This window comes from Saccopteryx leptura, chromosome 10 (genome assembly GCF_036850995.1).
Source record: "Saccopteryx leptura isolate mSacLep1 chromosome 10, mSacLep1_pri_phased_curated, whole genome shotgun sequence".
In the NCBI taxonomy this organism is placed as follows: domain Eukaryota; kingdom Metazoa; phylum Chordata; class Mammalia; order Chiroptera; family Emballonuridae; genus Saccopteryx; species Saccopteryx leptura.
This window is the reverse complement of record NC_089512.1, coordinates 18,673,900-18,698,778: the sequence shown is the minus strand read 5'-3', so window position 1 is coordinate 18,698,778 and position 24,879 is coordinate 18,673,900. Positions and strand designations below refer to the sequence as shown.

The 24,879-nt window shown below is 45.0% G+C and overlaps 1 protein-coding gene across 2 annotated transcripts in view; it reads left to right on the top strand.

Moving 5' to 3' along the window:
* Positions 1 to 705: 705 nt before the first annotated feature.
* The window catches only part of CNOT10 (CCR4-NOT transcription complex subunit 10), a 66,103-nt gene continuing 41,929 nt past the window's right edge, over positions 706 to 24,879 (top strand). For both annotated transcript variants that reach the window (XM_066351186.1, XM_066351185.1), the window contains exons 1-5: positions 706 to 980; positions 14,083 to 14,177; positions 15,894 to 16,055; positions 16,255 to 16,405; positions 19,241 to 19,383. In XM_066351186.1, coding sequence (XP_066207283.1) covers positions 959 to 980; positions 14,083 to 14,177; positions 15,894 to 16,055; positions 16,255 to 16,405; positions 19,241 to 19,383 — 573 coding nt within the window. In that variant the 5' untranslated portion in view covers positions 706 to 958. The remainder of the gene's footprint in view (positions 981 to 14,082; positions 14,178 to 15,893; positions 16,056 to 16,254; positions 16,406 to 19,240; positions 19,384 to 24,879) is intronic.

The window sequence follows — 24,879 nt, the reverse complement described above, 5'->3', positions numbered from 1 at the left end:
AATTTAGTTAATAGTACCGTACCAATCAAGGTGGTTTCTTGGATGAGATGCACGTACCATAGTAATTTAATAATTAAGATTCACAACACCCTGGCTGGGTAGCTCTGGATTAGAACATTTTCTGGACACGCCAAGGTTTTGGATTCATCCCGGTCACGGCACATAAGAGACTGACCAATGAATACATAAATAAGTGAAACAACCAATGGATGTTTCTCTCTCTTCCTCTCCTTCTCCCTCTCTCTCCCCCTTCTGTCAAATCAATTTTAAAAAATGTTCACAACAGGGCAAACTAGATGAGGAGTACACAGGAAGTTTTTGTATCACCTTTGCATCACCTTGTATCACCTTTGTATCACTATTCTAAAAGAAAATGTTTTATTTTTAAACGGGAACCGCAACAGTGCTTTCTCACAGACTCCTGAGAAATCGATGAGAAAGTAAGGCCAACTGCAAGACTCAATGCTTAGCATATAAACGTCAGGTATGATTATGGTGAGTTTATGCAAAACGAGGGACGAAAGCTCTGACCCTTCAGCGTTTTAACCAGGATAAGCAAAAGGCAGTTGCGCGCAGGCCCCTCCCCGCTCACCCAGCCCACGCGCAGAGGCGCGCCTGCGCACAGACGCCGCGGGAGGCGGGTCGCCAGGGTGGGGTGGGGCCAGCCTCAGTTCCCACGCCGGCCAACGCCCCCGGAAGTAGCGTGTACGGGGACTCCGCAGGGCGGAGGCCGTGTGTGGCAGGATGCAGTGTCGTCTCCTGGGCGGAGATGCCGCTGCTGTTGCTAGACGACGCGAACTAGCCTTCGTCACTTCCTCAGCCGGCGGTCTGCCCACTCTTCAGGCCGGAACTCAGGGGTCCGGAACCTGGGTGGGCGCAGAGTCGTGCTCAGAGTCCCAGGACTGCGTCCAGCTCGGCCACGCCACCTGCAGGAAAATCCCCGAGCCGAGGCGGCAAGATGGCTGCGGACAAGCCTGCAGGTGAGGCGCCCGCGCCCTGCACGCTGGGACGGCGGGACACGCGGGGGTGGGCAGCCCGTGCGCGCTGAGGCTGCGGGGCCCCGAGTGGGGACTCGAGGGAGACTTGAATTTGGGCGTGCATTTCTCTCACCACCCCCTCCGGGGCAGTCGCTCCTGTGAGTCTTTGGGCCTCAGGTTCAGTAGTTTTTTAACCCGAGAGAAGCTTGAAGTCGCTGCCAACCGCCCTTGCCCCTCTCTCTAGAATATCTCTAGCTAAAAAAGCCTAAATTTCTTTAGCCACTTCATAGACTTTTCGACTTCCCAGTGAGGAATGAGGAAGGCAGAGCAAGGAGAATTGACCCCGGAGCACATGCTGCTTCAGTGTCCCCCAGCTCAGGGTAAGAGTCACCTGGATTGGCCGCACCAGCGTGTCTCTCTGGTCAGCAACGTCTTTTGCAATTAGCTGTGTTTAAACCATTTATTTAAATAAATTTTGAAATCATAGTGTGTCATTCTGGTCAGTCTTTTCTAACATCTTACATTTAGAACCTGTTTCCCCGTGATTAATACCGATTTTGTTTATGAATTACAGCCCCATTCGTAGAATCTTACCCATTCGGGAATATAAAATTCTTTCCTGCCTACATTTTTATACGGTGGGGTGGCATATGTTTCCTGTAAGAAATTAATGATCTCCATGGTATCCAGGTTTGGTTGGAAGGAACTTGATTGAGAGGCATTGGAAGTGGTCAGCACTTAGACTTTACAATGAAATTAATTCAGAAAAGAAAAGGAAATCTCAGTGTGTTTGCTGTAGGTTTCAGTAGGGCCTGATCTGAATAACTAACAGATACACTTGGTTTGAAATAAAGTGAGCCCATCCTAATGTAGCGATAGGTAAGTAAAACCAGTAGAGGATCTCTGAAGTAATCCGCTGAAAGGAATAATAACAGACAAAAGGTGTAGAAAGTGAAGGTGATGGAGTGTGCTATAAAATTTTAGGAAGGCTGGTTAGGGAAAGCCTCTGAAGAGGTGATACTTGAGCAGACAGCTGAATGAAATGAGGGAGTGAGGCATAGGAAATAGCGGTGTGTGGATGTCGAGAATGTTTCAGGCAGGGAATAAGTATGATCTGTCCACAGCTGGATCAAAGGGACCAACATCCTTTTTTTTTTTTTGTATTTCTCTGAAGCTGGAAACGGGGAGAGACAGTCAGACAGACTCCCGCATGCGCCCGACCGGGATCCACCCGGCACGCCCACCAGGGGGCGACGCTCTGCCCACCAGGGGGCGATGCTCTGCCCCTCCGGGGCGTCGCTCTGTCGCGACCAGAGCCACTCTAGTGCCTGGGGCAGAGGCCAAGGAGCCATCCCCAGCGCCCGGGCCATCTCTGCTCCAATGGAGCCTTGGCTGCGGGAGGGGAAGAGAGAGAGAGGAAGGAGGGGGGGGGGTGGAGAAGCAGATGGGCGCCTCTCCTATGTGCCCTGGCCGGGAATCGAACCCGGGTCCCCTGCACGCCAGGCTGACGCTCTACCACTGAGCCAACCGGCCAGGGCCCTTTTTCTTAATTTAGGACAGTGTCTCTGTTTCCCTCGTTTAGCATACTTAATAACCCATACTACTGTACTTCTTGGAATGACCTTTTTAAGCCAAAAGCTCATCTAGTTTTTTGTTTAGTTTTGGTTTTTATTATTATTTTTATTATTTATTGAGAAGAGGGGAGTCAGAGACAGGCTCCCGCATGTGCTACTACCAGTATCCACCCGGCAAACCCACTAGGGGGCGATGCTGTGCCCATCTGGGGCCCTTGCTCCATTGCAACCAGAGCCATTTTTTAGTGCCTTAAAGCTGAGGCCATGGAGCGCCCATGGGCCAACTCCTCCAATGGAGCCAAGCTCATTTAGTTTTCAAGTTCTGTCTCAGTCACAAAGCATTCTACTTGTTCATTCATTCTTTCACAAAGATGGAGTGCCAGGTAGTGCCTTATACGTTGAAGAAATGGATATGACATACTCCCTACCTTTGAGGACCTGTTACTCAGCCTGCTAGATACAGACCCATTACAGTGGCACTCCCATTTGTGAAGAACTATGTAATGTGTGTAGTAGATGAATAAGTTCCTAAATGATTAGGGGGCTGCTGCTTTGACTGGTTTAAGTTTATAAGCCTCTATGCAGGAAGCTTTCTACCCTGATAATAAGGTTGTATTTGTGGCCCTGGCCGGTTGGCTCAGCGGTAGAGCGTCAGCCTGGCGTGCGGGGGACCCGGGTTCGATTCCCGGCCAGGGCACATAGGAGAAGTGCCCATTTACTTCTCCACCCCCCCCCTCCTTCCTCTCTGTCTCTCTCTTCCCCTCCCGCAGCCAAGGCTCCATTGGAGCAGAGATGGCCCGGGCGCTGGGGATGGCTCCTTGGCCTCTGCCCCAGGCGCTAGAGTGGCTCTGGTCGCGGCAGAGCGACGCCCCGGAGGGGCAGAGCATCGCCCCCTGGTGGGCGTGCCGGGTGGATCCCGGTCGGGCGCATGCGGGAGTCTGTCTGACTGTCTCTCCCCGTTTCCAGCTTCAGAAAAATACAAAAAATAAATAAATAAATAAATAAATAAGGTTGTATTTGTGTTAAGTAAATGAGTGTTTAGTGTAACTTTCTTGAATTTCTCTGTTACACCTCTCCATCCCCATTTCAACTGCTGTAATTCTGGTCTTTTTCTCTATTGTGATCTGTTTCACAATAAGCAGCCTCTTTACTGATGTTTCCCTTTTCCTATCCAGACCATTCTTCTCACTGCTGTCTTTTCATTTTATTTCTAAAACACTAGTTGGATCCTACCATTCCCCTACCTATGAACATCCACACGCCGGGCTGACACTGTACCACTGAGCCAACCGACCAGGGCCAATAAAATATATATATATTTTTAAAAGAAATGATCTCTTCCGGGTCCTTGAAAAATGCAGTAAGCATTCAGTAATATAGAATTTTTCTTTTTTGACAGAGACAGAGAGAGAATCAGAGAGAGGTATAGATAGGGACAGACAGATAGGAAGGGAGAGAGATGAGAAGCATCAATTCTTTGTTGCAACTCCTTAGTTGTTCATTGATTGCTTTCTCATATGTGCCTTGATGGGGGTGGGGAGGTGGGGGGTGAGGGCTATAGCAGAGCGAGTGACCCTTTGCTCAAGCCAGCGACCATAGGGTCATGTCTATGATCCTACGCTCAAGCCAGTGACCCCAGGCTCAAGCTGGTGAGCCCATGCTCAAACTTGATAAGCCCATGCTCCAGCCGGCGACCTTAGGGTTTCAACCTTGGGTCCTCTGCGTCCCAGTTCATCACTCTATTTACTACACCACTGCCTGGTCAGGCAGATTGTTATTTTTTTTTAATTGAGACATAATATATCATGCTGGCTTCAGGTATGCAATGTAATGCTTCAATATTTGTGTATATTGCTAAATGGTAACCATGGGACATCCAGTTAACATGTATCACTATACGTACTTACACATCTGCTCATGTGACATTTTTTCAACTTTTATTACAAATTATTTCGAACATCTAAAATATTGAAAAAAAGAAAATGAATATCCATATAACCCACCAGCGAGTTCAAGAATTGTTACATTTTGCTATATTTATTTCCCCTATCTCTAGGTACAGAATCATTTTTAAATGTTATAGGCATCATGACACTTAATCTCTAAATATCTTCGCCCTGGCCGGTTGGCTCAGCGGTAGAGCGTCGGCCTAGCGTGCGGAGGACCCGGGTTCGATTCCCGGCCGGGGCACACAGGAGAAGCGCCCATTTGCTTCTCCACCCCTCCGCCGCGCTTTCCTCTCTGTCTCTCTCTTCCCCTCCCGCAGCCAAGGCTCCATTGGAGCAAAGATGGCCCGGGCGCTGGGGATGGCTCTGTGGCCTCTGCCTCAGGCGCTACAGTGGCTCTGGTCGCAACATGGCGACACCCAGGATGGGCAGAGCATCGCCCCCTGGTGGGTAGAGCTTCGCCCCATGGTGGGCGTGCCAGGTGGATCCCGGTCGGGCGCATGCGGGAGTCTGTCTGACTGTCTCTCCCCGTTTCCAGCTTCAGAAAAATGAAAAAAAAAAAAAAAAATTAAAAAATTAATATCTCACTATGCATTTCTTGAAATAAGGACATTCACCTACATAACCACAATACTATTGTCATCCTTCAGAAAATTAATATTTGACTATATCAGATTTCCTCACTTGAACCAAAAATGTTACTTAAAACTTTGAAGAAGCAGGCAGGCAGAGAGAGAGATGAAAAGCACCAACTTGTAGTTGTATCACTTTAGTTGTTCATTGATTGCTTCTCGTACGTGCCTTGAAGGCGTGAGGGCCTCCAGCCGAGCCAGTGACTCCTTGCTCAAGCCAGTGACCATGGGATCATGTCTGTGATCCTACGTTCAAGCCAGCAACCTTGTACTTAAGCTGGTGAGTCTGTGCTCAAACTGGATGAGCCTACACTCAAGCCGGCAACCTCAGGGTTTTGAACCTGAGACCTAAGCTTCTCAGTCAGTGCACCATCCACTGACCCACCACTGGTCAGGATGAATTGTTTTTTGTTTGTTTGTTTGTTTGTTTTTGTATTTCTCTGAAGTTGGAAACGGGGATGCAGTCAGACAGACTCCCGCATGCACCCGACCGGGATCTACCCGGCATGCCCATCAGGGGGCGATGCTCTGCCACAGTCAGAGCCATCCTCAGCACCCAGGCAAACTTTGCTTTAATGGATCCTTGGCTGCAGGAGGGGAAGAGAGAGACAGAGAGGAAGGAGAGGGGGAGGGGTGGAGAAGCAGATGGGCGCTTCTCCTGTGTGCCCTGGCCGGGAATCGAACCCAGGACTCCCACACGCCAGGCTGACGCTCTATCACTGAGCCAACCGGCCAGGGCCTCTAGTTCTGTTTTTTTTTTTTTTTTCATTTTTCTGAAGCTGGAAACAGGGAGAGACAGTCAGACAGACTCCTGCATGCGCCTGACCGGGATCCACCCGGCACGCCCACCAGGGGGCGACGCTCTGCCCACCAGGGGGCGATGCTCTGCCCCTCTGGGGCGTCCCCATGTTGTGACCAGAGCCACTCTAGCGCCTGAGGCAGAGGCCAAGGAGCCATCCCCAGCGCCCGGGCCATGTTTGCTCCAATGGAGCCTTGGCTGCGGGAGGGGAAGAGAGAGACAGAGAGGAAAGCGCGGCGGAGGGGTGGAGAAGCAAATGGGCGCTTCTCCTGTGTGCCCTGGCCGGGAATCTAACCCGGGTCCTCCGCACGCTATGAACTGTTTTTAATGTTTAAGAATCTAGAGCAGGGGTAGAGAACCTATGGCTCGTGAGCCAGATGTGGCTCTTTTGATGGCTGCATCTGGCTTGCAGACAAATCTTTAATAGAAAAAGTAATGTTAAAAATATAAAACATTCTCATGTATTACAATCCTTTCATTTCCTACCGCTCATGTTCATGGTTGCGGGTGGCTGGAGCCAATCACAGCTGTCCTCCAAGACAACACCAAATTTTTATTGGATAATGCTTAACGTACACAGATCGTTGTATGTCTCTCATGGAATTACATTTTAAAATACGTGGTCATGGCTCTCTCAGCCAAAAAGGTTCCCGACCCCTGATCTAGAGTATGCTTGACCAGAGGTGGTGCAGTGGATAGAGCATTAGACTGGGACACAGAGGACTCCGGTTCAAAGCCCCAAAGTCACTGGCTTGAGTGTGGGCTTACCCGGTTTGAGTGCAGGGTCACTGGCTTGAGCATGGGATCATAGACATGACCCCATGGTCACTGGCTTGAGCCCAAGGTTGCTGGCTTGAGCAAGGGGTCACTCGCTCTGCTATAGCCCCCTAGTCAAGGCACATATGAGAAAGCAATCAGACAATTAAGGTGCCACAATGAAGAATTGATGCTTTTTATCTCGTTCCCTTCCTCCCTCCCTCTTTTTTGCTAAAGACAAAACAAAAAGAAATTAAAACTCTAAATAGAGTAAGATATTTAAGTTGAAAAGTTTGAGGAAAATCTAGACTTTTTGAATTTGTAACATTGATGAATCGGCCCTGGCTGGTTGGCTCAGCAGTAGAGCATCAACCTGGTGTTTGGATGTCCGGGTTCAATTCCTGGTCAGGGCACACAGGAGAAGTGACTGTCTGCTTCTCCACCCCTCCTCCTCTCGCTTCTCTCTCTCTTTCTCTTTCTCTCTCTCTTCCCCTCCTGCAGCCATGGCTCGATTGGATCCAGTTGGCCCTGGGCGCTGGGGATGGCTCCGTGGCCTCTGCCTCAGGTGCTAAGAAGAGCTTGGCTGCTGAGCAATGGAATGATGCCCCAGATGGGAAGAGCATCACCCCCTAGTGGGCTTGCTGGGTGGATCTTGGTTGGGTGCATATGGAAGTTTATCTCTGCCTCCCTTCCTCTCCCTGAGTTAAAAAAAAAAAATTAGCCTGACCTGTGGTCGCGCAGTGGATAGAATGTCAATCTGGAACACTGAGGTCGCAGGTTTGAAATCCTGGGCTTGCCCAGTCAAGGCACATATGGGAATTGATGCTTCTTGCTCCTCCCGTTTCTCTCTCTCTCTCTCTCTATCTGAACTGAATAAATAAAATCTTTTAAAAAATTAATAAATCAAGTATTACTATTTGAAAACTGGAGTAAATCTTTTTTTCTGTGCATAAAACTACTCTCAGATATAAAAATGAAAATGCTCATTGGCAGTGGTAGTGTTCTGATTTGCCTGTCTTCCGTAAAGCATGCTAATATAGTCTTTCTTTTGTTTTTAAAAATGTATTGATTTTTAGAGAGAAAGGAAGGGAGAAAGAGAGACAGACAGAAACATCAATCTGTTCTGTATCTGCCCTGATCGGGGATGGAACTCACAACCTCTGCGTATCAGGACAATGCTCTAATAACCCACTGGTTTTCAACCTTACGCTTGAGGACCGGTGAAAATAGGATAATTATTTTGTGAACTGTTAAGGCAGAAATCACCCTGAGCATAAAGCGAATTCCACTAAGATCATTGGGTGTATAATTTTCATACAGTATCAGGGTGGTTAACTCTTTCGCGGGCCAGCACGAAATTTCTGGTGGACTGGTCTGTAGACTGGCAATTGAAAAATGCTACAACCAACTAAGCTGTCTGGCCAGGGCTGCTGATAAGTTCTTTTTTTTTTTTTTTTTTTATTACAGAGACAGAGAGTCAGAGAGAGGGATAGATATAGGGACAGACAGACAGGAACAGAGAGAGATGAGAAGCATCAATCATTAGTTTTTCGTTGCAACACCTTAGTTGTTCATTGATTGCTTTCTCATATGTGCCTTGACGGGGGTGGGGGGTGGGGGGGGGGTTTACAGCAGACCAAGTAACCCCTTGCTCGAGCCAGTGACCTTGGGTCCAAGCTGGTGAGCTTTGCTCAAACCAGATGAGCCTGCGCTCAAGCTGGCAACCTTGGGGTCTCAAACCTGGGTCCTCCGCATCCCAGTTCGACGCTCCATCCACTGCGCCACCGCCTGGTCAGGCTAGATTCTTGATTCTTAATATTCTGTTCCTTGATTTCTTTAGTGCTGGACAGGGTGCTCAAGTCTGGTCATTGCTGGTCACGTGTTATTTCTCTGAGTTGTGTAGAAATTAGCCATTATCTGTAGAGTTTTGATAAGTCAGGTGTACTGGTTCATGTGCAGATGGTGACTTTGGTGAAACTGAATTATTTTTCTTTGAAATGGTGTCCTTATTTAAAATTTCCTTTACAAAGGACATTATTTTGTGAACGTAGCATATTTTCTTAGGCCTTAACAATCCTGTTTCTCTTTGGACCAAAATTTCTTTTCTTGTATGTCTTTGGAGTAGGATCAGGGGTCCCCAAACTTTTTACACAGGGGTCCAGTTCACTGTCCCTCAGACCGTTGAAGGGCCGCCACATACAGTGCTCCTCTCACTGACCACCAGTGAAAGAGGTGCTCCTTCCGGAAGTGCTGCAGGGGGCTGGATAAATGGCCTCAGGCGGCTACATGCGGCCCGCGGACTGTAGTTTGGGGATGCCTGGCTCAGTAGGTTATATTTTGAAAAGTGTAGCTATGTGGGGGATCTTCCTCCAATCAGATTTGAATTAACATTCTTTTAATGGAATGTGTCTGTGCTTTCAGTTAACTGACTTTTTTTTCAGTTTTGGAAAAGCAATGTGTTTCTTTTCTACTTAGTTCAAACCTAAAGGCAATAGTTTGGTTCAAAATGAAGCCTTTTGGCTTAAAGAATGTCAAGGTTGATGCGCCGAAGAGTTCTGTGCGCCCGGAAAGTCAGCCGTGTTCACTAGGCCACACTGGAAGGAAAGGCGGGCTTATGGGCGAACGGTCACACACCCTTTCAATTGGCAACGAAGACTACTTTTGGACAAATAAAGACACATTGTGGAATTATGTGCAGACTCTTTTTGGTAAGAAATCACCAATTACAAAAAAAAAAATGGATGTTTTAAAAACATTTTAAAGGCCTGACCTCTGGTGGCACAGTGGATATAGTGTCGACCTGGAAATGCTGAGGTTGCTGGTTTGAAACCACGGACTTACCTGGTCAAGGCACATACGGGAGTTGATGCTTCCTGCTCCTCCCCCCTCCTCTCTCTCCTCTCTCTCACATCCTTTCTCTCTCTCCTTTCTAAAATGAATAAAGTCTTAAAATATTCTTAAAAACTGGTTATACAAATAATGTTCATTCCTTGCAGAAAACTTGAAAAGTGAAGAGAGATAAGCAGAAAAATAAAAAGTGATTCCATTGAAATATTTTCTTTTTTTTTTTTTAAGTTTTATCTCATTGTAAAAGAATGTAGGTAAAATAATGCATGGATAACATGTAAAAGGCTGTTACTGGGCTCAGTTCTTTGAAATATCAATAGAAATGGGAATTTTAGAGTCCCCTATCAGCCTCAGGGTCTAGCTTGTTTATTTCTCTCCTTCCTGGAAGGTATTAGGGGGCTTACAGTTCCTCCAGAGTAATGACAGCAGTGGCCACGGGAGCCAGTCAGCCTTTGGGGGAAAGTAGATAGAAGCTGAAATGCTTCAACACCTAGGTGAGTTGTCGTGCATGTCCTTGTGCCTTTTATTTATATGGCACTCTTTGACCTTTGAGCCCAGAAGCCCCATTAAAGAATATCATCTAGTCCAGAGAGGACACACTTTAGAAGAAGCTTTGGAGATAACTTGATGGCAAACTAAGAATTCTTGTTATTTGATTTAAATTTAGTGTACTTCCTTATGAGAAAAGATAAATTTTTTAAAATGCTTTAAATTTCCTTAAAAAGTTTTAAATATTTATGTTTATTGTTATAATTTTATAACAAATATACATGAAGTTGAGGGTTTGGCCTCACTCTAAACTCATACTTTGTTTTTTCTGGGGTGCTGGAATCTTGTGTCCCGTCTTTACACGTTTTAAAGTAGTAATTGGTCCTTACTGTTACTGTGCACCTGGAAGTTTTGTAAAACAGATGTGCTGTGTAAACAGTAGTCTTAACAGTCAAACACATCGTTATTGGCTTCCTAAAGGAAAAGCTGTTTTAACACCGTCCTTTTCAACTGGTGAACTTTCTTTATTAAACTATTAGTTCTTCCTTCTCAATTCTTATTTATCTGTATGCTAAAGTTGAAGTGAAATGCCAGTTTATCTGCTATAACTGTCAGTATCAGAAGTAATACTTCTGATACCCCCAAATACCAGAATACCTTTAGATCTGTAGGGCAGATCTAAGTCTTAGATAAGTTGATCTAAGCACACCTTATGTTAGTGTAAGGGGTGAATTCTCGAAAGAGTGTGAGATCTCCTGGTTTTCACAGTGATCTAAGGAGTTGTTCTATACCCAGTCATACTCAGTCTGATATGTCAAGTTGTATGTTTAAAGTGCAGAAGTAAGTATATATATTTTTAAAAACTATAACTGCCAAAATTCTTAGTTGTTTTGGCAAAGGGAAAGGAGGAAGGGAGCTAATTTTTTTTTTTTTTTTTTTTTTTTTCACTTTTCTGAAGCTGGAAATGGGGAGAGACAGTCAGACAGACTCCCGCATGCGCCCGACCGGGATCCACCCGGCACGCCCACCATGGGGCGACGCTCTGCCCATCAGGGGGCGATGCTCTGCCCATCCTGGGCGTCGCCATATTGCGACCAGAGCCACTCTAGCGCCTGGGGCAGAGGCCACAGAGCCATCCCCAGCGCCCGGGCCATCTTTGCTCCAATGGAGCCTTGGCTGCGGGAGGGGAAGAGAGAGACAGAGAGGAAAGTGCGGCGGAGGGGTGGAGAAGCAAATGGGCGCCTCTCCTGTGTGCCCTGGCCAGGAATCGAACCCGGGTCCTCCGCACGCTAGGCCGACGCTCTACCGCTGAGCCAACCGGCCAGGGCGAAGGGAGCTAATATTAATAACTCCAAGAAAGAGTTAGGTGGCCAAGGGGAGACCAGACTGAAGGTGTGTCTGATGCACAGACCTGTGCTGTTTTCATTATGTCTTCCTCACACAGAGAGAGGTTGCGAGTCTTGACTGACTGCTGACATGTGCCAGGGCAGGGCTTGCCAAAGCCAGCTCTGCTGAGCACTGGTTCTTTGAAATATAGCGTTCCTGGAATATAGCCTTCCAGGCAGTTATAAAAATGCTGACATCAAAAGTATACACACAGTTCAATGAACTCTCACATACCCAGAAACCCCCTTATGCATCTTGCAGTTACTAGGCTCCTTAACTGACTTTTACAACCATATAGTAGTTTAGGTAGACAGTTAAAAGCAAAACTTTAATATATGCTTATTATGAAAATTTAAACGTTAAGAAAAGTAAGAAGGCAAATAAAATCTCTCCCTCCTTTCTCTCACTCCCTAGAGGTAACCACTAAGAGTTTGATGACTATCCTTTCAAACTTTATTCTTTATATATCCAGAAATCTATATCTATGAATATATTCTTATAAAACATGAGATTCAGTTAAATAAAACTGTTTACAGTTTATGTCTTGTACATAACAAGGTATTTTAGATTTTTTTTTTCATGTCTAAGCGTGTAGATTCAACATCTTTTTTTTTTTTTTTTTTTTTTGGTATTTTTCCGAAGGGAGAAGTGGGGAGGCAGAGAGACAGACTCCCGCATGCGCCCAACCGGGATTCACCCAGCATGTCCACTAGGGGGCGATGGTCTCTGCCCATCTGGGGCATTGCTCCACTGCAACCAGAGCCGTTCTAGCACCTGAGGCAGAGGCCATGGAGCCATCCTCAGCACCTGGGCCAACTTTGCTCCAATGGAGCCTTGGCTGCAGGAGGGGAAGAGAGAAAAAGGAGAGGGGGAAGGATGGAGAAACAGATGAGCGCTTTTCCTGTGTGCCCTGGCCGGGAATTGATCCCGGGACTTCCGCATGCTGGACCAACGTTCTACAACTGAGCCAATGTGCCAGGGCCTAGATTCAACATCTTTTTAACAACTCAGTGTGCATTGTATTCCTTCCTGTACATGAGTTAGTTAACAGTTTTCTTAACTAAGAATATTTAAAGTTATTTTTTTTTTAGACATTCACTGTTACAGTTAGTGCTGTAATGAGCATCTGTGTATACTTGAGCATGCGTATTTATAGGGTGAATGCCTAGAAGTGGGATTGTTAGGTCAGAGGCTATTGTGCACAGATGGGTATTGCCAAGGTACTTCCCAGGGTATTGTACCAGTCTGCACTCACACCCAACAAGGGTCACCTTGAGTAGTTTTAGACTTGGTTCAGCTGAGATTTTTTTTTTTTTTTTTTGTATTTTTCTGAAGTTGGAAACGGGGAGGCAGAGAGACAGACTCCCGCATGCGCCCAACCGGGATCCACCTGGCATGCCTACCAGGGGGCGATGCTCTGCCCATCTGAGGCGTTGCTCTATTGCAACCAGAGCCACCCTAGCATCTGAGGCAGAGGCCATGGAGCCATCCTCAGCACCCGGGCCAACTTTGCTCCAATGGAGCCTTGGCTGCGGGAGGGGAAGAGAGAGACAGAGAGGAAGGGGAGGGGGAGGGGTGGAGAAGCAGATGGGCGCTTCTCCTGTGTGCCCTGTCTGGGAATCAAACCCAGGACTCCTGCACGCCAGGCCGACGCTCTACCACTGAGCCAACCGGCCAGGGCCGGTTCAGCTGAGATTTTTATGTTTGTTTTGGGATTGTTTTTAATTTTTTAAAAATCTAATTTTTAAAATAGTACATTGTAGGGCAGGAATCAGTAGTCTTAGAATGTAAATGGCCTGACCAAGAGGTGGTGGCGCAGAGGATAGAGTGTCAGACTGGGACATGGAGGACCCAGGTTCGAAACCCAAAGGTCACCGGCTTGAGCGCAGGCTCATCTGGTTTGAGCAAGGTGCACCAGCTTGAGCCCAAGGTTGCTGGCTTGGCTAAGGGGTCACTCGGTTTGCTGTAGCCCCCCGGTCAAGGCACATATGAGAAAGCAATCAATGAACAACTAAGGTGCTGCAATGAAGAATTGATGCTTCTCATCTTTCCCTTTCTATTTGTTCCTATCTGTCCCTCTCTCTGTCTCTCTCTGTCTCTGTCACACACAAAAAAAAAAGTTTTAAAAAAATGTATATGGACACTTACTCATATTAAGGGAGCTTTTTAAATATGTTTATCTTGGCTTTTGGATTTCTAAGTTAATTAAAGCATTCTTTACCTGGAAATTACCTCTGAGTTCTTATCAATGTAGAGCCCTCATTGTTAAACGTTACTACTGTGTTTTAACTGAATTATAAACTTCTTGAAGGCATTGTACATGTATTTATGTTGTTGGGTTTCCAGGGCCTGATTTTGGGATATTGCTGGTGAGACAGATCTAATATCTTGAAGAGAGCACAGCATTCTCAGCCCTAATGTCCTGATGGGCAGGGCTCTAATGTTTACATAAATAATGGTGGGTTTCCGTTGGGCTTGGCCATGGCTATGGAGACATTTTTTTGTTAAGTTTTTGGAGAACTGACTTCTTACTCATAACACTAATTAACCATTATAGTTGAGAGAGCTCTTATCTTTGGCAGCTTCATTAGGAAGAGGACAATTACGAAGAAAACTAGGGACACATAACTGTATAACCATTCTTTCTAACAACCTGGAAATCTTGTGCATTTGCAGATCAGGAGGCAGAGAAGCACGAAGGGCCGGGCCAGGCCTCTGGGATCACGGATCAGGAGAAGGAGCTGTCCACCAACGCTTTCCAGGCCTTCACGGTACGCGGTGCTCCTCTCTGCTCCGTTGTTAGGGTCTGTCCAGTGTGAATCGTCTCACAGGGAATTTTTAAATTAATGATTTTTGTTTTATACTAATTCAAGAGTTAAGTTTAGAGAGGAGGTTTAATTTTAAAGTTTAATAATGGTGGAAAGAGCCCTGGCCGGTTGGCTCAGCGGTAGAGCGTCGGCCTGGCGTGCGGGGGACCCGGGTTCAATTCCCGGCCAGGGCACACAGGAGAAGCGCCCATTTGCTTCTCCACCCCTCCCCTCCTTCCTCTCTGTCTCTCTCTTCCCCTCCCGCAGCCGGGGCTCCATTGGAGCATGGATGGCCCGGGCGCTGGGGATGGCTCCTTGGCCTCTGCCCCAGGCACTAGAGTGGCTCTGGTCGCGGCAGAGCGACGCCCCAGAAGGGCAGAGCATCGCCCCCTGGTGGGCAGAGCATCGCCCCTGGTGGGCGTGCCGGGTGGATCCCAGTCGGGCGCATGTGGGAGTCTGTCTGACTGTCTCTCCCCGTTTCCAGCTTCAGAAAAATACAAAAAAAAAAAAAAAAAAAAAAAAAAGTGAAAAGAATGGGAGTAATTTGAGCCAATCCCAGGTTTTTCTGTTTTCATAAATACATTTTAACTCTCATAGTATTGTTTTTAAGTCTTTTGAGTTTAGATTTGTAAATGTGTAGGTCAGTCTTTTACTACTCTTCAGTTTTCTTTTTCTTTTGTTCTTTCTTTTTATTTATTTATTTATTTATTTATTTATTTATTTTTTAGGTGAGTTACAGAGACAGACTCCCGCATGCGCCCTAACCGGGATCCACCTGGCAACCCTGTCTAGGGCCAATCCTCTGCCTGTCTAGGGTCATGCTTGCTCACAACCGAACTATTTTTAGTGCCTAAGGCAGAGACTCTACGGAGCCATCCTCAGCACCCAGGACTGACATGCTTGAATCAGTCAAGCCATGGCTGCAGGAGAAGAAGAAGAAGAAGAAGAAGAGAGAGAGAGAGAGAGAGAGAGAGAGAGAGAGAGAGAGCGCACAATGGGGGGGGGGGGAGAAGCAGATGGTTGCCTTTCCTGTGTGCCCCGGCCAGGAATCGAACCTAGGACTTCCACATACCAGGTCAATGTTCTACCACTGAACTAACTGGCCAGGGCCAGTATTTTTTCTTGGATGTGCTTTAAGATGGAACCCCAAAAGTTTGTAAAACCTTAATTTTTCTGACATTAAATTATATGAAAAAAAACCTTACTTGATTGTCCAGTTACATATATGTAAGCAGAAGGTGTTGATACTTGGATATTCAGATATATTAACTGGAAATTAAAATTTAGAATAATCACATTACTTTTCTTGACTAGCTTTGGTTATTATACCCTGCTAGTAATACATACCAGTATCTACTAACAGAATAATATATAACATATACAGAAATATTTTATATATATATATTTGTATGTATAATAATTATACATTATTATAGATATGATACACATGTATTAGTATTAGAGTTTGATTCTTAGGAAATATATAGCCACAGTGTTTTTCCCCAGTTTATTGAGATAAGATCGACATATCACAATTCCTTAATTGACATAAATATTGTTTCATCTAGTGACTTTAAAGAGTCTTAAAATAAAGATGAGTGAAATATATTTGGAAATGACTACATAGGTCTGAAAGCTGGTATGTAATTTTGTGAACATGTCCTTCCGTTTTTGTTTTAGGCTGGAAATTATGATGCCTGCCTTCAGCACCTGGCCTGCCTGCAAGACGTAAACAAAGACGATTATAAAATAATTTTAAATACAGCAGTAGCTGAGTTTTTTAAAAGTAATCAAACAACAACAGATAGTTTGAGACAAACACTTAACCAGCTGAAGAATCAGGTAACACGCAAATGAATTTAGCAATAAAAATATTATGCTCTCTAAATTGTGAGAAAATGGGGGGAAATTCAGAGTATGAAACATTGGCTTCTGTTCCCAATTATTCATATAGATTTCTTGCACTTTTTAAAAAAATATTCATTTTGCTCTTTGTTTTCTTACTGTGGTTGGAGCATAATCTCTGTTGACTGTTTCGTAGGTCCACTCAGCCGTTGAAGAAATGGACGGGTTGGATGATGTGGAAAACAGCATGTTGTATTACAATCAAGCAGTCATTCTTTATCACTTGCGGCAGTATACAGAAGCCATATCAGTTGGTGAAAAGCTTTATCAGTTTATAGAACCTTTTGGTATGTTATCTCTGGAGTCAGTAATTTCCCTATCTTCTCATACTTACCAAGGTCTCTGGTGTTTGTACCTTGATAACCTAAATCAGAGAATTTCATGTCAGTAAGGAAGAGAAGGCTGTGTCAGGTTTTCTTAGTGTTAGGAAAGATAAAGATTATATCGCCTTTAGATGAATCCAGGCTTCCTTTTAGTCCCCTCTCACCCCAGTTTCTGAAGAGAACTCAGAATTGCTGTTTCCAATATGAAAGAGTTGATTTTGTTTCGCTGCTGTGCTTCCTTGTTGTGCACCTGACCCCTTCTTTCTGAAGTGGTGTGTGTGTTAAGGAAGGAGTTTTGAAATGTTAGGCGACAGCCCAGTCATTTATTTTGTCTGTTGCCTATTCGAACTAGATAGTCAGAACTGCGTTAGCTTTTTTGTTATCTTAACTAGCTTACAAGGACCAGCCTCAAGAGTGGGAACAAAGGGAAGGGCAAAGGAGAAAGGAGGAAGCAAACAGAGCAGCCAAGCCGAGGCCCAGGAATCGGTTGTTAGGGAGTGCTGCCAGTTGCCAGGGACCCACAGCAGGCAGATTTCGATTGGGGTTCACATTTTGGCATTTTTCTCCATGGGTACTTTCTTTAATTTCAAAACACTAATCCAGATTCCTGATGTATACCTGCTTGCGGCTGTGGTCACCACAGGAAATGGGGGGGGGCGGGGGGGTGATGGCTCCTCTGTGATGCTTTGGAACGAGTTACAGAGTCCCTTTTTGCTGACAGCTAGTTGAGCAGCTGCTTCCAATGGCTCCAGGGAAGCATTTTTAAGGGGCATCTCTTCTTTCCCCCAGTCCTGAGGGTGTGGTGGCTGACAGGCCGCCCAGGGCAGATGCCAGTGGTGCAGCATTGTATAATGCACAACCAGTTCCTTTCTTCTGAAAAGCTAGAAGTCAGAATTATACTTTTAGGATGGCACAAGTGTGTCTTTCTGTGAAGATGATTTTCGGAATTTCCAAAATAGTTTGTGAAATCCTCTTACTCTGAGATAGTTGAACAGAATCTAGTAATCAGTTAGTATTCAAATGCATTTTTCTTCTTCTTTGACAATTATTATTATTTTTTTCCTTTTACAAGTGAGAGGAGGGAAGATAGACTCCCACATGCACCCTGACCGGGATCCACTGGGAACCCCTCTGTGGGGCTAAGGCTCTGCCCATCTGGGGCCATGCATGCAACTGAGCAATTTTTAGTACCTGAGCCAGAAGCTCCATGGAGCCTTCCTCAGTACCCAGGGCTGATGTGCTCGAACCAGTCAAGCCATGGCTGTGGGAGGGGAAGAGAGAGTGGGGAGAGGAAGGAAGCAGATGGGTGCTTCTCCTGTGTGCCCTGACCAGGAATTGAACTTAGGACATCCACATGCTGGGCCAATGCTCTACCACTGAGCCATCCAGCCAAAATATTGTTATTTTCTTACTTTATTGCTAGGATTCCTCATTTAACATATATTTACTGAGCATATACTATGGGCCAGACACTGTTTTGGGATTGGAAGATATTGGAAGATAATGCAGTGAATGAAATAGAAAATATCTGTACCCTTATTAAGTTTATATCCTAATGGGAGAGAGCCTGGCACAAGAAATATATTGGTCGTAGTTAAATGCTGTGAAGAAAAGCTAAACTTAGGTGACAGGATAGAGATTGACTGGGGATATTATTTTTAGATAAGGTAATGAAGGAAGACATGAGATAAGGCCGTATTTGAAAAGAGACCCGAATGGAGAGGTGGGGTGAGCCGTACCACCCTTTAGAGGAGAAACATCCCAACCAGAGGTAATAGTATATGCAGAGGACCTGCAGTGAGCTTGAGGTTGGTGAGAGAGGAACAGCAGGAACGCCATTGTGACTGGGGGCAGGTGGGGAGGTTGGTGGAAAATTAACTCAGAAGTATCCAGGGGCAGAACAGGTAAGCCACTGTCACCTAGGTAGGCACTTAGTGTGTGAGTGGGAAGCCCTTGGAGATGCAGCCTTTGCACATTAACTGCATTGATTTCCCTTTGAAACGGATTCCTGGCTACTGTATAAAAGGAAGAGTGGGGTCAAGGAAGCTCTTGAGGGCTTTGGAATTTTCTGTTCTTAATTATAGCAGACTTCTTTTTGTCCGTATTTTTCCTGTTGTCTTCTCTGAAAGGAAAGGGAATATTATGTCATACCAGGCTGCCTCTCTTCCTTGGGCTCTTCTTCCTTTGGTGGCCTTGTCTTTATATTTTCTTCTTGGCTGTTGCAATTTTCTTATATACTCCCATCCACACCTTGCTGCTTTTGTGTCTGCAGACTTTCTTTTTCCCATCTCTATAGCTTGAAAGGAAATATATTTCCTGAAGTCATAGACCTTTTTAGAGTTAGAAGGATCAAGAGATCACTTGGTCTGCCCCCCTGCGGTTAGGCAGGTAAAGTGTTCCCATTTTACAGGTCAGCCCGTTGAGATCTAAAAATTAGTTTAATGATGTATGAAGTCCAAGCATCTAGTATGTAGCCAGGCAGGTACTAGAATTGAGATATTCTTCCACATAAAGTAATACTCATTTCATGTGCTGGTGTTTGGTAGATATTTTGCCAAAGGATGTTCAGTCACTAGAATACCTGAAACAAGGCCTCAAGATGCTTCGTAGAATGGCCTTGTTAGCATTGCCCGTTGTTTCCGCCCATGGCTGACTCTAGATGATAAACGTTCATTTGAGTAAGACTAGGCTTTCCTCCTCGGGGCCTTTTTTGTGTGTGTGTGTGGGGGGGATAGCCTGAGATGTTTGCTTCACTTTGGATTATAACTTTTCCTTTCCTGTTTTATTTCCCTCCCACAGAAGAAAAGTTTGCCCAAGCAGTATGTTTTTTACTTGTAGACCTCTATATATTAACTTACCAGGCTGAGAAAGCTTTGCATCTTCTTGCTGTCCTGGAAAAAATGATTTCACAGGGTAACAATAACAAAAATGGAAAGAATGAGGTAAGTGTTCTGACTGAAATTTAAATAAGACATGTAGTTATTAAATATTACTTTAACAGCTTTATTGAAATGCAATTCACTGTACAGCATGGTGACTATAGTTAATAATACTGTATTGCATATTTAAAAGTTGCTTAGAGAGTGGATCTAAAAATCCTCATCACAAGAAAAAAAATTGTGTAACTATGTATGGTAATAGATGTTAACTTGGCTTACTCATTTTGCAGTATAGACAAATATAAAGTTATGTTGTACACCTAAAATTAATATAATGTTATATGTCAACTATACCTCCGTTTAAACATTTTTTGTTTTTTGTGAGAGAGAGAGAGAGAGAGAGAGAGAGAGAGAGGGACAGATAAGGACAGACAGACAGGAAGGGAGAGAGATGAGAAGTATCAATTCTTTGTTGTGGCACCTTAGTTATTCATTGATTGCTTTCTCATATGTGCCTTGACTGGGGGTCTACAGCAGACTGAGTGACCCCTTCCTTGCTCAAGCCAGCAACCTTGGGCTGAAGCTGGCGTGCCTTGCTCAAACCAGAAAAGCCCACGTTCAAGCTGGCAACCTCGGGGTCTCAAACCTGGGTACTCCGTGTTCCAGTCTGATGCTCTATCCACTGTGCCACCGCCTGGTCAGGCTAAACATTTTTTTAAATAAAAAAAAATAATCAAAGGAATTATACCAACCTACCCTGAGGAGGCTCACAAACTAGATAGAGACAAATGGATTAAACTTTTGATTAATGACAGGAAACAGAGGGAGGAAATATAATACAGATACACAAAATTTACTATTTTAAAGTGTACAATTCAGCCTGACCTGTGGTGGTACAGTAGATAAAGCGTTGACCTGGAATGCTGAGGTCACTGGTTCAAAACCCAGGGCTTGCCTGGTCAAGGCACATACAGGAAGCAACTACTACAAGTTGATATTTCCCGCTTCTCCCCCTCCCCCCATCTAAAAACCAATTTTAAAAAGTTTACAATTCAGTGCTTTTTAGTGTGCTCACGTCAACCATCACCACCATCTATATTCCGAAACATGGTCATCACCCACAAGGAAACCCTGTGGTTGTTGATAGTCATTCCTTTCTCCCTCTTCCTTCAGCCCCTGGCACCCACTAATCTACTCTGTATCTGTGCAGTCAAGGCACATATGAGAAAGCAATCAATGAATAACTAAGGTGCCACAACAAAGAATTGATACTTCTCATCTCTCTCCCTTCCTGTCTGGACATTTCATATGAATGGAATCACAATATGTGGCCTTTTCTGATTAGCCTCTTTCACTTAACATAGTATTTTCAAACTTTACCATGTTATGGCATAAAGTTCATTCCTTTTTTCATATATTTCATTCCTTTTTTATAGCTGAGTGATATTCTATTACATGGATATGCCACATTTTTTTATTCAATAGTGGATTGTGGGCAATTATGTTATTTTGCATTTTTGGCTAATTATAAACAGTGCTGCTCTTTTATTTGTGGGGGCATACGTTTTCAATTCTTTTAAATATTTAACAGTGGAATTGCTGGATCATATGGTGACCTCTTTTTGGTTCTTATTTTTATTTTTTAAATTTTATTAAACTTACTGATGTAACATTGATTAATAAAATTATATAGGTTTCCAGTGTACAATTCTTTTTTTTTTTTAAGCAAGAGTGAGAGAGATTGAGAGAGGGACAAAGACAAAAAGAAAGGAAGTGAGAGAGATAAGAAGCATCAACTCATAGATACTCATAGATAATTGTTCATTGATTGCTTTCTCATATGTGCTTTGACCAGGGTGGGGGCAGGAAGGCTCCAGCTGAGCCAGTGACCCCTTGCTCAAGCTAGTGACCTTTTGGGCTCAAACCAGGTCATGTCTATGATTCCACACTCAAGCAGGCAACCCCACACTCAAGCCGGCCACCTCGGGGTTTCAAACCTGGGTCTTCAGTGTCCCAGACCAACGCTTTGTCCTCTTTGCCACTGCCTGGTCAGGGTCAAATGTACAATTCTATAATACAACATCTGTATTTGTGTTCACCACTCAAAGTCAAATGTCCTTCCGTCAAATTGTAACTGGGTTTTTTTTGTTGTTTTTGTTTTTTTTTTTAATTTAATTTTAGTTTTTTTAGAGACAGAGAGAGAGTCAGAGAGAGGGATAGATAGGGACAGACAGAAATGGAGAGAGATGAGAAGCATCAATCATTAGTTTTTCGTTGCGACACCTTAGTTGTTCATTGATTGCTTTCTCATATGTGCCTTGACTGTGGGCCTTCAGCAGACTGCGTGACCCTTTGCTCGAGCCAGCGACCTTGGGTCCAAGCTAGTGAGCTTTTTGCTTAAACCAGATGAGCCCATGCTCAAGCTGGCGACCTCGGGGTCTCGAACCTGGGTCCTCCACATCCCAGTCCGATGCTCTATCCACTGCGCCTCCACCTGGTCAGGCACCAGACTGTTTTTTAAAATAGCTGCACTATTTTACATTCCTAACAACAACTTAGTGAAGTTTACAGTTTTTCCACATTCTTGCCAATCCTTGTTACTATCTTTTTAAAAAAATTTGCAACTATCCCAATGGCTGTGAACTGAGATCTCCTAAAAGTTTTGATATCCCTAATGACAAAAGATGTATGTTAGTATCTTTTCAAGTGTGAAATGTTAGTTTTCCAGAATGTAAAGATTAGAATTAAAGCAATGACATTTCATTATCTGGATAAATAGGGTAGCTTTCACTACAGAAAATTTCATCATTGAAGATCTTCAAAAAGGGTGCATGTTTGTGACGATTAAGCTTAGCCATGTTCTGATAAGAGACTTGATGCACATGGGAATGTATTTTAGCTCTCATGTTTTCCATTTTGCTTGTGCTTCTGGTTCTCAAGGGATACCCTTTCTTCCTGTACCTGCCTTTTGTGAAAAAGGGAGTATTTGCAGAAAATAGGTTGTCAGTACCTTTCTGTCTGTTCAAGTTCTTTTTTTTTTTTTTTTTTTTTTTTAATTTTTTTAATTCTGAAGCTGGAAACAGGGAGAGACAGTCAGACAGACTCCCGCATGCGCCCGACTGGGATCCACCCGGCACGCCCACCAGGGGCGACGCTCTGCCCATCCTGGGCGTCGCCATGTTGCGACCAGAGCCACTCTAGCGCCTGAGGCAGAGGCCACAGAGCCATCCCCAGCGCCCGGGCCATCTTTGCTCCAATGGAGCCTTGGCTGCGGGAGGGGAAGAGAGAGACAGAGAGGAAAGCGCGGCGGAGGGGTGGAGAAGCAAATGGGCGCTTCTCCTGTGTGCCCTGGCCGGGAATCGAACCCGGGTCCTCCGCACGCTAGGCCGACGCTCTACCGCTGAGCCAATTGGCCAGGGCCTGTTCAAGTTCTTGAGGTTTAAAAATAACTATCTGTCGTTGCTTTCTTCAATTTAACAAACACTCATATATATGAGTTCAGTTAAATAAATGGGCACACAACACTGTTCAAATGCTATAGAGATGTTTACCTGAAACCTGTGTACTCTTTTTTTTTTTTTTTTACAGAGACAGAGAGAGGGATAGATAGGGACAGACAGGAACGGAGAGAGATGAGAAGCATCAATCATCAGGGGGGGGGGGGGGTTTGTTTTGTTTTTTGTTGCGACACCTTAGTTGTTCATTGATCACTTCCTCACATGTGCCCTGGCCGCGGGCCTTCAGCAGATGGAGCAACCCCTTGCTCGAGCCAGCGACCCTGGGTCCAAGCTGGTGAGCTTTTGCTCAAACCAGTTGAGCCCACGCTCAAGCTGGCGACCTCGGGGTCTCAAACCTGGGTCCGATGCTCCATCCACTGCGCCACAGCCTGGTCAGGCAAACCTATGTACTTTTATCGGTCATTGTCACCCCATTAAATTTATATTCTAAAAAAAAAAGTTTAGTTAAATGAATAATCTTAGCATTATTCATAAACTGTGGTAAAATATTTCATTTTCATATTCAGTATTTGTAATAATTGGCAAAGTAAATTCAGTTGAGCAGATGCTGCATGCTCTTGCAGAGTACTGAGGTGACAACAATGGAGACCTTGCAGTTCTTGCTTTTCAAGGAATGGAAAACACTGAGCAAATCTGTTCAGAGACTGGGAGGAAGGAAGTCAGGGAATGATCCAGAAGTTTGGATGTTTGGTTTGGGCCTTTCAAGATGTAGCAGTTTGGCCTGACCTGTGGTGGCGCAGTGGATAAAGCGTCGACCTGGAAATGCTGAGGTCGCCGGTTCGAAACCCTGAGCTTGCCTGGTCAAGGCACATATGGGAGTTGATGCTTCCAGCTCCTCCCCCCTTCTCTTTCTCTGTCTCTCCTCTCTCTCTGTCTCTCTCTCTCTGTCTCTCCCTCTCTCTAAAAATGAATAAATAAAAAAAAAATAAATAAAAAATTAAAAAAAAAAAAAAAAAAAGATGTAGCAGTTCGACAAATCAGAAAAGGAAGGATAGAACAGGCTCACCATCCTGGCAGAGAAAACAGCACAGCAGGTGTATAGAGTGATGTGCTAAGGGAACTCCGGTAATCGGACGTGGGCGGTCGGGCCTGAGGAATGAAACAGGAGCAGCCGCAGATGACATTGGCAACTCGAATATGGGTCAGACTGTGAAGGATTTTGAATTCTTTACCAGGAATTTAGGGTATGGTGTTAGCAGTATACATGCCAGAAAAGTTTTTGAGGAGAGAATGACATGACCACTTCTGGGTTTTAGGTAGATAATCTGAGTTTTGTCTGAGTAATATCCATACATTTCATTTTATTTTTGTATTTTTCCTAAGTAAGAAGTGGGGGGGGGGGGGTTGAAGGGAGGCGGGGAGGAAGGCAGACAGACTCCCACATGTGCCTGACCAGGATCCACCCGGCCTGCCCACCAGGGGGCGATGCTCTGCTGCAACCGGAGCCATTCTAGCACCTGAGGTGGAGGCCATGGAGCCATCCTCAGCAACTGGTCCAACTTTTTGCTCCAATGGAGCCTTGGCTGCAGGAGGGGAAGAGAGAAACAGAGAGAAAGGAGAGGGAGAAGGGTGGAGAAGAGAAGCAGATGGGCATTTCTCCTGTGTGCCCTGGCCGGGAATCGAATCCTGGACTTCCACACACCGGGCTGACACTCCACCGCTGAGCCAATTGGCCAGAGCCTTATCCTTGCATTTTATTTTTATTTATTTATTCATTTTAGAGGAGAGAGAGAGAGAGAGAGAAGGGGGGAGGAGCAGGAAGCTTCAACTCCCATATGTGCCTTGACTGGCAAGCCCAGGGTTTTGAACCGACAACCTCAGCATTCCAGGTCAACGCTTTATCCACTGCGCCACCACAGGTCAGGCCTTATCCTTGCATTTTAAACCTAATTTATCATGCTCAACTGTGAGCTTCCCACGGGTTGTGTTTTCTGTCACCCACTCCACGCTATTAAACCCAAATCTCTAGGACCGGGCCCTGGGATTCTCAATTTTGAAAAGGCTCTCTAGATCAGTGGTCCCCAACCCCTGGGCCACGGAC